Source organism: Phasianus colchicus, chromosome 3 (genome assembly GCF_987193195.1).
Source record: "Phasianus colchicus chromosome 3, bPhaCol1.hap1.1, whole genome shotgun sequence".
NCBI classification, from domain to species: Eukaryota; Metazoa; Chordata; class Aves; order Galliformes; family Phasianidae; genus Phasianus; species Phasianus colchicus.
The window spans coordinates 25,515,442-25,534,504 of record NC_143438.1 but is presented as its reverse complement, the minus strand read 5'-3'; the positions used below and the strand labels follow the sequence as shown (position 1 = coordinate 25,534,504).

The following is a 19,063-nucleotide window of genomic DNA, read 5'->3' as shown; positions in this document are numbered from 1 at the left end:
TGCAATAAATTGCAAAAGCATTAAAACTTGTAACATGAAGGCAAATTGGGCAAATGGATAGCACAGAGTGAATGTTACAACATGAATAAAGTGAGAACAATTAGCGAATTAGCACTTGGTTTGCAATCAGAACTACTCCTACAAAAACATCTCCACCTCCGTAAAACTACTAAGTCTATATTTATCACTATACATATAACAGTTTAACATACAAGAACTCATTAGAAAGGGGTATATCTGAGAAAAATCTAAATAAATAAATGTAAGAGTAAAAAAAAACACACTGAAAATATGGTACTGATAACTTTGTCAGCCCAAAGGAAAAGCCAGCACTAACTTTCCTGCTATATGCAATCATTAGGCCTCTCATGGGACAGGTCACAATGCTTATTTAGAGATGTTGTTAAGTTTATGCCTGGGATTGCTATTTTCTAATCTGTTTCAATTCACTACACTGCATATATACTTCAAAGGCAACAGTAGATGTAAAATAAAACTGTTCAAGCACATGTCTGAAGGATAGCTATAGACCTTTTAGCATGCAGGTCCGTCTCTTGTCTAAGTACAGTGGTAATAAAAGTAAGACCAATACAACTTCACATGCTGGAATTAAACTGATTTTACACTGTCTGTAATTAGTAAATTTGTTTCCATTTTGCATTTAATGAATGAAAAAAACAAAAATGTTACATAAATCTGCAAAGAGGAGGACACTGTAATGAGAAAAAAAAACATAACTGCAAGAAAATGCACAATCCTACATTACCTTAGATCCTCAACAGACAAGCTTGCTTTACATTCTCAGTACTGAACAACTTTCCTGGCTGCGCTCTACCAAGCAGAATTGGTTAATCATGAGACTGCTTAAACTCAATAACAAAGACTTCCACAGGCATCAATGGGAACTGAATGAAGCACCACAAAAAGCAATCAGTAGTCCCCATGTACTTCAATTTATTGCAGTGAATACATCCTGCATGACTTCAAGTAAAAGGATAAAATTTATCTGCTACATGTTTCATGTTTCAAGTCCATGCCAAAATCGACGGGTGAAAACCCGTCCACTATCAAGTATAAAAATGGTTGTGAAACATAGTACTTTCCTCTTTTAGTGAAACAGCAAGACATAAAATTTGAACAATAAATACTGTTGTATTAAGCACAGATGTGAATTAAAAGAATATTAAGGTGGCACACACCACTTAGGAGAATGTACTGTAGGCTCAATTTTTGAAAAAAGTATAAGATAGCCAAAACAAAATTAAAAAAAAAAAACAAACCAAAACATACAAGCACCCATATTCCTCTGCAACTGGGAGCTCAAGTCAGAAACTCAAGGCACAACCAAACAGATATGGCCAAATCTCCTGGAAATAAAACAGCAAAAAATTCTTTCCTGTGGACATTTGAAGAAATTGTTTCACATGAAGGAGCAAAATTTAGCATAATTTACTGAAAGAAAAAAAAATAATTAAGACTAAAGTATAAGCTCCCTCAAAATTAAATATTAAGTGAAAGTCAGAAGTCATTATTTCATAATTGAAAAAGGGAAGCTTTGGGTGAAAGCCAATTCCAGTTCCTCAGTGCAATAAAAGTAGCATTTGGAACTAAAACAATCAGTGGAAAGTAGATAACCTATATCATAAACTTACCATGTAGGAAATTGACTTGGTTTATTAACATACAGGAAAAAAAAAAAAAAAAAGCATGAAAGAGTTAAGAATAACATCTCAGAAATAAAAAGAAATCTATATTAAATGACAACAGTAAAATCACAATAATGAAAAGTAAAGTTAAGTTTTATCAATATTCAAAAGGACAAAGGAAGGCTGAGGTTATCAGACTGGCCAGCAGACACTCAGCTTTGCAAAAAGAACTGGCATGAATTAGGAAAAAATGGTATTATAAACTAAATTAACCCAGTCAACAAGGATCTTATCAAATCTGATTTATTTCTATGATGATTGCTTGTCAGGATTAACAACTCTTATAATACACACATCCCTGTGACTCTACACACAGCCTCAACAAAGCATGCCTTACAGAGGACCAATAAGAGCCAGGCATTGCTTTTAGATATTTCATGCAAACTGCTTCTGCAGGAAAAGGAGAAAGGTGGCTTGTCTCTGCAACTCTGGAGCTCACTTTCCTTCCAAAGTCCTCTCAGGCCATCTCAAACAAATTACAGTCGTCTTCTGTCAGCTCAAGCTTCCTTCACGCAGTACCTGGGCTCCCAAAGCTGGCGACAATCACAGTGTATCTGTCATCTGTGCATCTCTTATGCCTTTAGATCATAGCTTTTCTGGTTATAATTCTTTAAATACATACAACTCTGTGAGCTTAATCCACTATTCATTCTAGTTTTATTTGAAATATCACCACAACAAAAGCATTAATCAGGTATGTCATAATGGTAGACCAAGTCTTTAATACTCTTGTGTAGCAACACTTATCTTCAAGTATATGCCCTTTATTTGTATATTTTGGAAGATACGATATATACTGTACAGTACCCTACCACATAAATAGTCATGAATATTTTCAATGGTCTTTCACAATTTGAATGTTTAATATCTTAAAGTCTCACTGCTGCTTTCTAGGACTTCTATATCACGGTATCAGATTCTTAGGCAGCATCTCCCTGCCCTTCACTCCAGTGCTGTAAAAGTACACAGAAGTAGGCAAGGTCAGAAAGCACAACCTATCTGTCAGCAAGATTGAACTAAAACAGTACAGCTAGATTGAAGACCATTAAAGAAGAAAGGAGTAGAAAAATGGCATGAGAATATAGTCTAACCAGGAAGCAAAAGCAAGCACAAGTTGCCATATCCCATAGCAAAGTCTGTACTACAATTAGCACACATCAGGTATGTACACATAAAGACAATTACTTCAATTAAAGACAGGCATCTTCAGAATGCCTTTCTTTTGATGTTATTTCTGAAGATGGTTTACTCTGAAATAACCATGGTCTCTGCTAAAAAATCTTCATTTATTCCTGCCATATTTCTTTTTGTCTTGTCCTGGGTCAACTTCTAGAGCTCTTCTAATGTTTCATCACGTTCGTACAGTAAATAAAATGGCAAAACATTATAACAGCACGATATAAAATGAATAATTTTTGCAGGATTAGAGAAATGTCTAGTCTTTAGTAGTAGTCTTACTTTGCAATCAACTTATCACCAGACCTGGATGAAGAAGTGTCATAGTGGAGGAAGACATGAGCAGGAGAGGGACAAGGTGTTAGCTTTTAAAAATATTTAAAAATCCATTAAAAAGGTAGAAAAGGGAGACGAGAGGAGAAAGACCCTCCTTTTTCAGTAGAATGATAATTTCTCTTAGATTTAACATTAAACCATACCTTAAGTTAGATCAAATCAATCAGTGGAAGGACAGACATTGATTACTCTGAACAAAGTGTTAAATGAGCAATAAAACCCAGATGGATGTTCAAAGCATGCAGCAGCTAATTCCTGGTGCCTATATTCTCCCAGTACGCTCAAAGCATCTCATTAACAACAGACTCAGATTCTCCTGCTGGGAGCAGACAACAGTTAGAAGTGAACCTGTACAGTTATTTATTCCTTTATTAGAGATCTGTAAACCACTGTTAATGAATCCCTTAATTTGCCTTTCTGTTATCATGGCAAGTAGTAGTAATGGTTCAAATTAACGTTCCCAAACACACATCTAATTAAGTGAAAAGCCATACTGTTATAGTCCTTCATCAGCAGGATAAGGAGTGACTGAGGCAATAAGCCACCTCCAAGCAAGTGATAAACCTCAAAGCAAGTTTAATTAACTTGAAGGAGAACATACAGGAGAAAGCCACTACTGTTAAAATGCTCTGCTTTTAAATCAATCAATCTACATATCTACATATCCTATTTAGAAAAAAAAAAAAAAGTTGGATAATAGCTTTAGAACCCATTTTTGATAAGCAAACAAAAGAATTTAAAGTATAGTAAAAACTAGCCAAATTTGAATTATAAAAACTAAATAAGTGCATTTCATGAATAGCCTCCAGTCAGGCTCTTACCAGTCCACAATTTTAAGCAGAAGATGCTTGGGAAGAAGAGGGTTACTTTACTCTTGCTCTAAACAAATAACCTTCTTTTGGTATAACCTGGTACAGTTTGAATAAAACAATTTTAGTGAAAGAAAAACTAACAACAACAAAAAAAAGAACAGATGGAAAGAAAATGCAACTATTTCAAACCCCAACATTTCTCCTTTGAACTATTGGGTTTGAGACCAGATTCTAGTTTAGATTCTGTTTACCAAGATGTCTGGAAGACTTTCAGATTTTATAATAACCAGAGTTGTTAAGTGTTTACTGTATTGACAGGGGATGAAGAGAAAGAAGGCAATGCACTATTTGTCGAAATAATTCCGACACTGCTGCATCCTCCCCCTGAGTAGGTCTTCCCCCACTGATTTGAGCTTTCCAGGAGGGAAACAAAGAAAACACCACAGGAGATGGAGCAAAGCCTGTATGAAAAAAGAAAGCAAGTGGGGAACTTCATGATCTCCATGCTTTCTGGCTTCCCAAAATATAGGATTAATTATCATATTTGATTAGATGCTAAGTAGGTCCACTAAATAGCACATAGATAAATGTGCATCTGAATATTTTATCAGGATTTATCAGAATAAGATAAACAAATGGCCTTTCATTTCTTTGAGCTTGTGTGTGTGATGACCTATTTTTTTTTTTATTTTATTTTTTTTTAAGAAAACAAATGAGTTCCTGTGAATGTTTCAGATTTTCAAAGAACTCATTTACTTTGTCTGTCAGGTCATACACAGTGTAACGAACAATGTCTGGGGCAAAGCTTAGAGATAGGGTAATTTAGCTATTCTCCCATAAAACTCAACATCAAAAGCCAACAGCCACCCTGTGATGTACTAAAAGTTGTTTTGCATCCATACAAGTGAACAGAGTCTCTCATGAAACTATTTTATTTCATTTCACTTAAATGTATAATCTCATCCAATTTAACACATACCTATTAGGAGAAACAGTTCATTTTACATTAAATCTAGATCCAATTGACATAATACTGAAAAATCTGTCATATTCTCCACGTGCTAATTTTAAAACCTAGCAACCAAAATAGAAACAATTCTTCTTCCCACTAATTCAGCTTCAGAAATTGAAGTTTAATCTTTGCTTGTCCTCACCACGTGCTTTGGGCTGCTTCATCAATGTCAGGTAATCCAGTTTCTCCCCCTATCTCTACACATGTCTGTCTCCACCTCCTCTAACCCCATTCCTCCTATTTCTCAAAGCTAACTAAATTAAATTTTCTACACAGGCAAGTTGTGGGAAAAGGTCCCAGGCAATCAGAGCAATGGAAGGTTGTTACTGAGATCCAGGTTAATTCATCCATCATTTTAGAAGACACTCCTCTCCCTCTGAAACCCTTGCCAACAGCACACATATATCTCAGTTTGCACAGCAGGTTGACAGAAGACAATCGTAGGGTTTTAAAAGAAAAGTACTACAATATTTGTGCTTCAGATTCAATATGTTATTAAGCAAACCTGCTACACTGGAAGGGGGTTAATGATTGTCAACTCTTTGATATGAAGACCAGTGCAAGCCTACACTAAACACTAGCTCTGCTATTGTTCTTTTAACATTAAAACAGAAGGTATAATTGAACATTTACTGAACAGAAATATTCAGAAACTAAAGTAGTCACTACTAAAACAGGTTGGATTTCATGATAGGAAAAGCATATAAGTGTGACCCAGGAGGTCAAGACACCTCCCACGGTTCAAATACAAGATTTGTGAGAAATCAGAGAGGCAATTAACAAAGATTGACTGCAGTTATTCATTCTATCGCATTCAGAGAAACATAACTGTGCACACTCTAGAAATAAGCCAGACTGAGACAAAAAGAACCTTTACTCAGATTGACAATTTCTCTCTAGAATAGGGGTGGAGGAATCGGGGAAATGGGGCAGTTGTTCCAAGTTGTAGGCAAAACAGTAGCACAAGGAAAATCCTAACACTAGGATGGGTAGGATGGTTAAAATGGAAGTGTAAGCTAGCACTGAACCACTTCAGATAACTTTCAGAGATCTCTATGGATGGTGCAAGAAAATTGAAATGAGCCTAAGATACTCCTACTTAATCAACTCAAAATCTGCAAGAGAACTGAACATTTTGCAAAACAAAATGTCAGCCAGAGACGTCTCATGAGGATGGGAAGACAGCTGTGTCCAGGAGAAAAAATGAAGTTTTTTTGCAAAACAGCTACAGAATGTCCACAGACAACCAGAGGACCACCTTTATTTCCCAAAATTAGTAGGCAAGACTAATTTTAGCAGTAAAGGACTGCAAATAGCCTTCCTGCTAACTGCCTGCTATGGAAAATACTCTTCCTTTCATTATTTAGAGATCTCTGTCTGAAGAATAGCTATTTCTCTTCTGTTCATACTGGTAAAATGTGACAAAACTCATTGTTTCTTGATTAAATTACCCATGGCCAACTTCAAATAATTTGGTTTTCTGCCAATACTACTGTGCAGTTAATACTAGCTATTTCCTCCACTAGATGTACCCACTGATGGATTTATAGGCAGTCACTGCACACAGGCTCAGTCTTTTCTCCCAACATTGATTCCAGTTCTCTTCTTCTAGCAGCTCTTCCCTACAACTCTTTTAAGCATATATAAGCAGAATTATATATATTTTTACAGTTTAATTCTCTCAAAAATCTTGTGCAATGATATTAATCTTTCTCTGTCACTAATGGAGACAGTTTTTAATGAGTATTAGGATCATATCTGCCTGTTTGCTTAGCTGCATGATGCTGGCAGCCTCCAATGGGAATCCAGTGTGTATCCCAGCTGGGATCCTCTCTATCTACCTTGCTCATTACATTAAAGAAGTCATGAACTTCTATAGAGGCTATAAAATATGGAAGATAGAAGAGCTCTGGGCTGGGAAAATCATTCTTAATCAGCTCAACTAAAGCAGAAGCCTAGGGGAATAAGCATAACCCATCAGTTTTGTTTGGATGCTTGAGAAGTAATTCGTAATAGGAGTACTTTTCCTGACGATGTAAATCAACTAATACATTAATGCAAGTTTATTTGCATCTTTTCCACGTGTCACACTGCTACTGAATGACTGGGTAACATGTTAAAAAATTACAGATCATCATTTTCACCACTAAAACAGGAAATTTTAGCAGCCTAATCTTCGTGAAATTTCATTTGATGTAGTTACTAGTTTTTCAATACAAAAGTGCTAGTACAAGAACACAAAATAATAAAAAAACGTATAATTTCTTGGAATAATTCAAGACAAACGATTCTGCAAATGATATTCCACAGGAAATGAGAAATTAACAATGCATTCTTCTCACTGTCTTTCATTAGAGCACATTTAGCAGCTTAGGAAAATTTATTTCTCACTGCTTTTAGGACATGTGAAGCCAATAAAGTACATGAGGAAGAAACTTGAACTAATATTTATTCACAGGCCTTAGTTCAAATATAATAATGCTAATGCTCTATTCAGACGACTTAGAGTGAAGCACAGATACAAACAATGCTTCAAGGAAAAACTCAGAGAACTCATCACTCAACAGATGAAGTTACACACACAGACACTCAGAAATTTATTTCCTCTTCTCAAATTTTGCAAAAATTCACATTAGTAATATCCTGGGAGCCACTTGTGACTACAAATGACTGCAATCATCACAGCTGAAAAGGAGCTGGAAGCTCAACATCACATTCTCAGAATGGATTCACTCTACACAATCAGGAGGACTCCACATAAAATGTACATAGTCAGTAACACCAACTCTTGCAGTTACGGGACTGCCGCACCCCAGCAATAGCTTGCTCATCAACTGAATCTATGACCCCATGACACATAATGTCATCATATAGTATAGCAAGTGCTTCAAGAATAGTAGAATATGTAGTGAAAAAATAGTAAAAAAAAATAGTACTAATAATATGTACAGTCAGAGCAACTCAACAGCAAGTGCAGTCAATAGTATGAGGTCTCTGGGGAAGAAAAACAAACAGCATTGTGGGAAAACTCAAAATTTAGATTGAAAATACAGAATAAGGAACTGAAAAATCTAACAAATTACGTGAACACATAACAGTCAGCTATGATGGACTGTGAAAAACAAAGACTTCTATTGTGATTTTAATGACACTGATTATTTTCAATTACGCTTTTTTTTGTCAGAGCTTCATATCTCTTGCTCTGAAGTAGTAATGACATGCACAGAAGCCAAATGGATCCCTATTGCTCTTACTGCATTTGGTCTTTTGCAAAAGGCAGAATAGGCAACTGGTATTTTTTCATAATCACTGACAATTCAAGAAAGGCATCTGAAGCTCATCTCATAGCTATTCATTAAAAGCAAAAATTCTAGTGAGCATAATCTTCCCTGAGATTTGGAGCCTATGAGAAAATAGAGGAAAGTTCTTTTTTTTTCATAAGGTATTAAGATCCATACAGTATGCATTCATCCAAGATGTAGCTTCATGGGACTGCAGAGGGGCTCAGACAGCTCTGACTTATGCTGGATCTCTTTATAAAATGGTACTAGCTGATAGCCTTATGCCTCGTTGCACTTGGCATCTCAGACAATAGCAAATCAATATGAGTACACAATAAATCTCATTTCAGGTGTGCTAGGCACACAGAAAGGTTCACCTCTTGCAGGGACAAAAGTTTCTTGCAGTGCATTATACTGCTCTGTCTGGTTCAAACTCACTTTCAATTAGGAAACAAACTGGAAAACAAATATACTCCAATGCTAAACCTAACAAAAAAATTGCATGACTAGAACTTCAAAAATTTTGTGCAGTAAAATACATTCAAAAGGAAGACTTATTATTTAAGTCAGTTGGCTAAGATCTTTTGCCAAGGAAAATGTTTGGATACTAAGAGAAAAAAAACTGTTATATAAGGACTGACAGTGCTTCCAATGTTGACAGCTAGGACAGCATCACTATTTATCACAGCTTGCAAAGTACTGTCTTACTGCGTAGAAATGATGTTTATCACTGACTTCAACACTAATTCTGCAGCCTTCAGCACACTGTAACTGGCACTGCACTGAATAATTATTAGAATCACCCATGCAAGAAGAGTGAGCGATACTGTGTAGCCAAATCATTACAAGTTTTGTGTTATACTAACTTCTGTCACAGTGTCAAACAGTACCTGCCTCGTTTAACTGTATGCACCCAAAGTTTGCATACAAAGTTTGAGAGTACCCCAGGACATCCCTCTTAAAAAGGATAAAAGAGTAAGACACTGTGCACTCTTTGATAGCAGGCACTCCATCTTTCAACTTTGGTCAGGAATAAGTGAAACAAACCGACAGTTTTTAGCTGAGTGAGTGTGGAAAGGAGGAGAGTCATACAAAAGAAACTTGATGTCAGAATTTGGCTCAGTATTACTTATAAATAATAAAATTGAATCTGTTGCAACATGAAAAGAAAATACATTTCTCACCTTGCTCCAGCAATAAGCTCTTTTTGTCCTGGATCAAATGTTAACTGTGAGAAGTCTACAGCATCTTCTGCTCTGAAGACGTGTAACCAAGGGGCAATTTCTAAAACAATGAAGAAGAAATATATCTGTTATCGTAAATATCATAGTTACAGTACATCAGGTCCATCTGCAGATACTGTGGGGCAGTGAGTTCTCAGTATGGTCCGCTGAGGAAATATAGAATATTTTCACCACCTTGCCACATAATCTTCACTACAGACCTATAAAATCAGGCAGTCACCCATTAAATGCTCAAATTAATTATTCAAACTTTTGGTCTGATTCATGTCAGATTTGTTATTCTCCTCAGTTAAAGCAGATAAAAACTCAGCACAACTCCGGTACACTGGCTGATGACATACAACTGAAGTCAGATTAATTTTTCATGCATCAGAAGCAGACCAGGACTAGTGGTTATTTTTGTTTTATTCTTTAAAGAAGATCACAGAATCTCTGAATCACCATGGTTGGAATGATGACCTTCAAGATCATCCAGTCCAACCATCCACCTATCACCAATAGTACTCACTAAACCACGTCCCTCAACACAAAATCCAACCGTTCCTTGAACACCTCCAGGTGACCAAGTAGGAAACGGTGAGAAAAATGAGCAAATTTGACTTTTCATCATTTCCACAATAAAGAGGTAAAGGTGTGGGAGATAAAAGTGAACAAGCTTGGCATTCAAGTTAACATTTTTTTATTTTTATAACTTGTCTTCCTCACACCAATGCACTACTACATAAAAAACAGAGCAGAAAAGAGGGTAAGCTGCTGAAAATCAACAAGCTGTATCTGCATTTCCTATTTTCAAAATTAAACACACATAAATAACCAGCTCAGTAAGCAGTAGAACAACAGCTCACTGTATATCAATATTGCTATTATTCTTACATCCATATCGCTAGCTGGACACAATAGTGTGTTAATATCACCACAAAAATGACAAACTTTGTTCCGAAAACATAGTAAGATTCACTTATTTTTACACAGACATTGAGAATATAAATGGTTCTTTAAAGAAAGTGTAGTTGCAAAGAAGTACAACCCTCAGAAGTTTCTCTTAATTCTCATGGTATCAAAACGCTATTTTTAAACATTTGCTGCAAATCAGTCACATGGAATGTATACAAGAGTAGAAGAGATCTACATATGTATGACACAATGACCTGCTGAATCATCTATTTAAGGACTATAGTTACGAAAAAGTCAATAAAAAGACCAAGGGGGAGCACACGGTCACGGCCATTTGGAATTCAGTCAACACCAGCCCCTGAGAATACTACGACATTGTCATTTTTGGAACCGATATCCCCAGCTGCAGTTCAGGTTATCAAACCCCATTATAAAATTTCTTCTTTTACTCACATGCATATTTTTACTTTTACAAAAGTCTGGATTGAAATAATCCATGTCTGGTGCCTGTTTCTGGATGATTTGTTCTTAATTTTAATATTAAAGTTTTAGCACAAGTAGGTCATCCATGCCTACAAAGAGAGCCCAGGAGAAAAATGTTGTTCTGTGCCCAAATGTATTCAGCCATTGCAAAGAACCATTAAACATACTGTGCAGAAGCTGTAGCATCATATATTTGGAAGAAAAAAAAAACAGATGGAACCACACAGTAGAATCACTTGGGTGTCAGAAAACTAACTTCTGCATTTTTAATGACAGCCTCTATACATCTGGGAAATTACAGGCCTGTAATGTCAGTTTGTACGCGTTCTGCAGAATTTGTAGCTATTTCCATCTGTGCTGGATAGGTTATCAAATCAGGTCATGTGAGGGGATAGGGCCACTTATTAAAAAACTATGTACAGCTGCCACCAGCTACCAATACAGATGCCGTGTACAGAACCTAGCAGGATTCAGCAGGGAAAAGAATATATATACACATTAACACATTAGAGGTCTGTATAGCTATATATGCATTTATCTATCTATGCTTACACCTTAGAAAGCTGCATAGGCAAGACCAAAACAGGCAATTTCTAACTTTGGATACTTGATTTTGCAACCTCAACTACTCAGTGATGCCTTCTGTATGAAATGATTAATAGTAAAGTTATAAAAAGTCAAGAAATCGGGTAGGACACAGATAAAGAAATAGAGATGCAAGTCTGTAAAAAGCTCATTTATTCAGAGCCTTAAAGCCAGGCCAGAGGGCAGAGGATGCACCAGGGCTGGAAAGACAACCCTAGGACATGAGTTAATGGCAGAAGTCTACCAAGAAGACCGAGAAGCAATTCTCTTCCGCTTGTCTTGTGTCTCAGTATGGTAAAATTAAGACTTCAAGGTACAGCAAGGAGGTGATCAACACCATTTCCAGGCTTGGAGCAGGGAGGGCAGAGGTCAGGCAGTGCAAGGCAAGTCAAGGTGAGAGAGTGAGAAGAGAACTTAGGAAATCTCGCTTAAATCTGGTTCCCCTCTGCTCCTGCAAACAACAAATTATTTTATCCTTTCTTTGTTGCATTCAGCGTCATTCTTGCTTGAGGGAATAAAGTCATGAAGATCAAGTGGCAGCAAGAATTGCTTTCTTTTCAGCAAAAACTCCAAAACCATGTCTCGTTTGCCATAGTAGGAACACGTGTCGCAGAGGAGCAAACTTTTATGGGATAAAACTACAACTTTGTGATATTTTTGCACAGGAAAACAAGCAAATAACAACAAAAATACAATCAAAGCCCTTTTAAGTGGGGAAATAAAAGCTAACTGGTAAAATACCGCTTCAAGTCACACTATAAAAAATTGATACAACTGTATCACACCAAAAATTATTTATTACCCATACATTAAAATCTAGTTGAAAAGCCACAGGTGAAAGTCTTTCCATTCTTTCACAAGGTCTCCGTAAAGACAGAATTGTTTAAGGATCTATTAAACATCCATAAAATAATTTGCTTAGAATTGAAAACCCATTATAAAGTACTAAGAATAATTTCATTTTATTAATGGTTTTCATATAGATGCAACATAACATGTTTTCCAATATAACACAGCTATATATTTTATATACTACAACACAATAAGGAATGCATAAGTTAATTAAAAGCTGCCTGTTGATATGACCAAGCTATGCTGCGTGCTGATCACAGGCGACAAGTTCAGCAATCCCACTCCTCCCAGGTCTCTCCAAACCCAGGCTTTCCATCCTCTTCCCCCACCCATGTCATGTGCAACAGTTAAATATCCAGTCCTCTGAATCTTCTCTTCTCACATCTAATATTAAAAAAAATTATTCTGACACACCTTCAATCTGTCTTCTCCCCAACCCCCATTGCCTCTTTTAAAGGTGAATATAAACATCTACTTTTCCACATAGTTCTCAGGTTTAAACCTGTCCATGGAATAGTTATGCATTGCTTACATGCAATCATGACAACACCACATGATGGGCCTCTTTCAGTACTAGCATAATAGATACCTATCATTAGCTGAGCGAGTTACATATCACTTACCAGAACTATATTACTAATATATCTAGGTTGCTCTAAAAGTAATGCTTCATGTTTATTTCCATGGAAACTACAACTGATACAAAGAGCACAAGAACACTATATAATAGAGCAAATTCTCAGCTACTGAACACTGCTTTTCAACATAATCACCACCATTAGCTGTGCATTTCCACCAGCAGTGAACAACAGCCTGCATGTCATGCTTATAAAAATCTGCACCAGCAGAGGTGACCCACTGTCATTGTTGCCAATGCTGAAATGTGCAACCGCTGCCTCACTGTGCTCACATCCACTGTTGGCTCGCCATCAACTCTCACCAAGCATCAATGAATGTCAGTGGGTGCCATTATTTCCACATGGAGGAATTCAGTGACACACCTTTGCTTCATCTGCACTTCCATGTCAGGCACCATTCTGACAGATTGCCCCTCTGCTGCCATCTGTCACACGGCAACAAAAGGTACTGGAGTTCAGTCTCTACTCCCATTCCACCAATATCTGCCTCTGAGTTTGTGGGCTAACATAGTAAGACAGGAGGCACTGCTTTCGGAGCCGCCCTTGCAGTACTAAATTTGCAAGTCTTGTTATTCAAAAATGTTCCCAAAAGAAAACTGATCTTTTCCCATGAAATTAAAAGATAAGTATTGAAAGAGTCAAGAGATTTTGAGGAACCTACAACTCTTTCACAAGCTGTGAACCGTGGTGGGTTTCCCTGGATCTTTCAGGGTTTGGTTCTTTCTTTAGTAGCTTAGATTTAATAGGAAGCAAAGAGTGTCATGGTTCTTAAACCCATGGGAACAAAAAATGCACTGGAGTTCCCTCAGCTTGTAGAAAGATAAAGGGAGTCTTCCAAAGAACTTTACAGACAAGAGAGGTTAACAATCAAAAGTAGGCACGAGGACATTAGATAATCATACAAATAATGGAAGTAAAGAAACGTGCCTCATTTTTACTTTAATATTAGTGTCTGTCCAACAGGCCCTGGCTTGTCTGGTGTACATTGCTGTAGACTAGCCACAGGTTGCTGAGCTCTGCAGTTCTTTGTAATTGAAACGGCCAAGTTTTCTCTAACCTAAGTTTCACTGTTCAGCCCACCAAAATTGAGTTACAGCAACTAACAAATAATTTGAAAAATGACAAATAAGGAAGGAAGTGGTATATTTAGAAATTAATTCAGAAGTGATCTTTAATGCTTTAAATAACAAAATTAAAAGATGAGACCTCCAGCCTCACTAGAAAATTATCATAGACATTAAGAAAAAATGAATAGTGTTCATGAAGTACACATATGCCACCTCAAACCATGGTGTCCTTTTGGGTAAAAAAGAAGCACAAAATTAAACATCTGTGCAGAATCACCTTCTTGAAGATACTGTTCGCAAAATAATAATTGTACTACTGTGAAAATGAGCAGATTTGCAATATTAACAGAAGTCTCTGGGTGGCATCAGTACTACAAAATCACTAATCTTATCATACAGAAATTAAAATCTGCTACTGAATGCTGAAGTTGTTTTCTAATTAAATATATCTAATCTAAGTATGGTACATTAATCCTCATCTTCCCGAGGTTGTGTATTGATTTTAGCCTATCTTAGATTTCATCTCCCCGTTATATCTATTTGTACCACATCTCTATCCCTCCTGAAAGTCAGTGAGACGTGTCAGAAGCTCCTCCGTGATATCCCATACTGTCCTGCTGCCAGCCTCTCTCACCCCAGGGGGATCCACCAGCAGAGTTACCACGGATGGCAAGAGGCCATCCACCTGCTCACTCCACAACATGCTCTGGTTTGGAGTTTATTTGTGGCACTGCACTCTCTAGGGACCAACAAGGCACACTGGGAAACTTTCTGCTGTGACATTTCCAGAATCCATCGACACTAACTATTTTAGGACAAAGGCTGAGAAAAACAAGATATTCTTCAGTAATCCCTGTGCAGCATCGGTATCAATTTCAGTATGATTGTTATGCCCTCATTTTAAGCTTCCCATTATTATCTACTTCAATGAATAATGAATTCATTCAAAACAACTTCAAGAAAATAAGCATCTCTCTGTGCTAGGGTAAAAAAAAAATAGAGAAGAAAAATGGCATGCTGAAGCCTGTTGCATCTTTTGTAGTTCACTGCTGTTTACACATTTTTTCTTACATTTCCAATCATTGCTCTTTTTAAGCTCTTCCATCATATCATCCTCACAGTAATGAATTAAACACACTCTTATCTTGCTGGTAAGTCATCAGCTCACTGCACATGAAAGCACCACAACTCAAGTGAATAATGGAAATACGTGCAAATACTATTCCACAGGTGCCAAAAGAACAAGACATTTCAGGCAAAGAATGGCTGCACTCCATCCAAAACCACTCATACTTCATACCTACTGATCCAAAAGGGGCTTAGTGTGTCAACAACACAACTTACTTTCCTAGGGTTTCTTCAAGGTACGTGTTACTCAGCACTCACTACAATGACTTCCAGATTTAAATAACTTTTAAGCTCTAAGGTTTAAGAAAAAAATATCTGTAATTAGCTGGGAGAAAGTTTCTATATTTACACACATATCATACACAAGTGTTTGTTTCCTCAGATGAGCTTCTGAAAACACAGCTGTGAACAGACTTCTCCATCAGGCATCACGGCTCCTCTGTGTGTCAGTGAAGTGGAGAGGAAGCCAGGCAAGACCTGAGAAAATGGCTGTGTGTCCTCCTCAAGCTATAGAGACCCAAAGCTCCATAACAGCTAATTCGTTCCTCTTGGAGTGCACAGTGTTTCAGCTGTACATAGTGAACACTTAAATTGTGTTTAAACCCATACAAATACAAGGAATTATTTACATAACTTTAAAGCTATCCTTTACGTATTTGTACATCATATACATTACTTCATAACTTTTAGTCACTCTACATATTTTTACTTATTTTAGAGCAAATTCTTTCTCTATCTATACTAGTCTAGCACTGCTGCAAAACAGGTCAGTATGAGGTTTCTCTGATGGGTTTTCTTACTGCTGGATATAGTCAAAATGAAATCATAAATGCTAAAAGAATAAGAGAACAATTAAAAAAAAAAAAAACATGAAACCCCTGCTCATCTTACAACTATAATAAGCACAGTAAATTTTCCCATTTCTATTACAAAGCAAAGACTTGTTCTAGGAGTTAGAAGTAATAAGCAACATGTTAATTATACACTTATTTTGCGGGGTGACCTCACTTCAGCATTTCAATACCTAAAGGGAGCCTACAGAAGGGAGGGGAATCAACTCTTTGAAAGGGTTGATAACAGCAGGACAAGGGGAAATGGTTTTAAGTTGAGGGAGGGGAGATTTAGGTTGGATATCCGGGGGAAATTCTTTACAGAGAGAGTGGTGAGGTACTGGAACAGGCTGCCCAGAGAGGTGGTTCCTGGAAGTCTTCAAGGCCACATTGGATGGGGCCCTGGGCAGCCTGGTCTAGCATTAAATGGGGAGGTTGGTGGCCCTGCATGTGACGGAGGGGTTGGAGATTCGTGATCCCTGAGGTCCCTTCCAACCCTGGCCATTCTGTGATTCTGTGATTATTATTATATATAATAATATAATTATTATATATCTCCAATTCTGAGCACAAAAATCTGCCCTGTTACTTATCATTCTTCTGTAAGCTGGAAGAATAAATGGTAGAAGCTGAACGCTTTGAATATAGCAGTCTACTGCAAAGCAGAGAATGCCTGCCTGCTATAGACTGCTTTTCCAAAACCTTTAATTCTAGACATATGTTTTCTATATGCAATGGTATGTTGGCATTCTTAGCTTTAGATCCTGACTGCTAAGGCAGGTTGTCTTGCAGAACTGTATCAGTAAAACAACCATGTCTGGCCCATGCTTCTACATGAAATGGAGCCATGATTCATTAGTCCTTTCTACGTGATTTACAGTGCTGTCCTTTGCCATGCATTTCATAGTCAGATGAATTAATTATTAATGCATCTTACAGTAGCAGAGTTTAAAGACAGTAGTTAAAAACATTGTATTGTAGTACCAGAGTTGAAATTGTGCACTTCCTTGCTACTTTTGTATAAGTAATCTGACTTTTTGATAGCAAGCACATATATATTCCACCCAAAGTGAAGAGTTACATTCAAGGATGGTGGCTCTTGTTCCTTTACTTTTATCTTTAGTATGCTAGTAGGAGAAAATACTGCATTACAAATATTAATTAACTAAATAATAATAATAATAAAAACTATTTATCATTTAAACTTACAGAAAGAACACATAAAGATCTTTTTTTTCCTGAAAAATATCCAAAAGCCAAGTCCAGCCCCATGTCCCAGTGAAATTCCTGATCCACCTGTTACTTAGATTTGAACATGTTTGCCATATCCGAGTGTATATGGTCCAAATATCCAGATGTCAAATTTAAGGAGGGTGATTAATGTAACAGATCATAGTGTTTGCTACCAGACAGCTCTACTAGTCTAAATGGAATACACCAAAAGCAGACTAAATGCAACACAGGTAGAGAAAAGCAAAGAAATCAGACAAAAAGGTGGTATCACCGGGTACCATTTCATGTTCCTCTGTAAAGTGAAAGGCTTAGGACAGACAGGACTACTATACAAACTCAGTACTGTTTTCAATGAGGAAGTCACTCCATATAGACCCCCATCAAAAAGAGTACATTTATGTTAGGGCTGTATTTATTTTAGTAATACAAATTTAACAGTATGCAGACATCATAACTGAGAACCAAAAGAAAATATATTTATAGTAGCTAATCCAAAATTGCTACAAAAACTGAGAACACTTTTTATGTTAATAATAGACTGGGGGCAGTGAGTTCCTGGAACAGCTGCCCAGAGAAACTGTGGATGCCTCATCTCTAGAGATGCTCAAGGCCAGGTTGGATGGGGCCCTGGGCAGCCCAAGCTACTATGGAGCAACATTTCCACAGCAGGGTGGAAATAGATGGGCTTTAAGGTCTCTTCCAACCCAAGTCATTCTGTGACTCTATGATGGAAAAATAAAAGACATTCTGTTGATTAAATAGTGAAGAACTGTGAGGTTTCTAGAATAAGGATGTAGGATGAAATAAGAAAATATGATTTCTGCACACCAATGGATGAAATAAAAACAACTGCATAAGCAAGTTTAGCTAATGCAATACAAGTCTCTATAAAAGAAAAGACAGAGTTGCTATTTTGCCCATCAAGATTAAATTAGCAACCACAAACTACAGATATTTCTCTTTTAAGTCTTACTATGCTACATTTTGTCCCCCTTGGGAAATGTGAAAACATTTCAGATCTCCATCTATAGTTCAGAACTCAACTTTGCTTATAGGGGGAAAAAAAGAAAAAAAGAAAGCCAACCTCAAAACTACGGCTTCCTTTCACAACCCACCATTCTGAAGATCTCTTTAGATCATGAGCAAAGCAGCTACATTTCTTCTATCATCCAACATACACAACATATCATGGTCCTGAAGCCTCACCTAGGAGCTCTGCCAGCTCCTCTGCACTTTAAAACGTATATAATATAATAAGATAGATCCTAAGGCTAAAAAAACTTTTGATGTTATCCTGTAAGTTCACCAGCTGCTCACTGGGCCCCTAGTTTTTAAACAACTATTACCAGCTTCATAACAATTTTGGACATAACACAGCAGGGCTATAAGTAGTTCATTTATTATTAAATGGCGATTTAATAAAATATATATATTAAAGTATCCTTTTCTTCACTTAAAATAAGCCATATGTTACAGAACAGTGAACTAGAACTTCTTTCTTAAACTTACTTTCTACCCAGCTCCCCATTTCTTCTACTACTGCTCTTGTTATTCCCTAAGTCATGGCCTCAGCTGCTGGCTCACAGGGCAAGGGAGATGCAGCCAGAGCAAATGCCCTGCCCTGGTTCCCTGATCTGCTTTCACAGCCCACACTTCTAACCTCCAAAGTCTCAAGGTGCTTCTGTTCAAGAAACACTTAGATGTTGCACTAAGGGATGTGGTTTAGTGGGGAAATACTGGTGGTAGATGGATGGTTGGATTGAATGACTTTGAAGGCCTTTTCCAA

General features: G+C 37.0%; 1 protein-coding gene across 8 annotated transcripts in view; it reads right to left on the bottom strand.

The window, feature by feature from the left end:
* The window catches only part of SEMA5A (semaphorin 5A), a 323,479-nt gene that overhangs the window by 193,312 nt on the left and 111,104 nt on the right, over positions 1 to 19,063 (bottom strand). For all 8 annotated transcript variants that reach the window (XM_090137116.1, XM_031589199.2, XM_090137114.1 and 5 more), the window contains one exon: positions 9,508 to 9,607. In XM_090137116.1, coding sequence (XP_089993242.1) covers positions 9,508 to 9,607 — 100 coding nt within the window. The remainder of the gene's footprint in view (positions 1 to 9,507; positions 9,608 to 19,063) is intronic.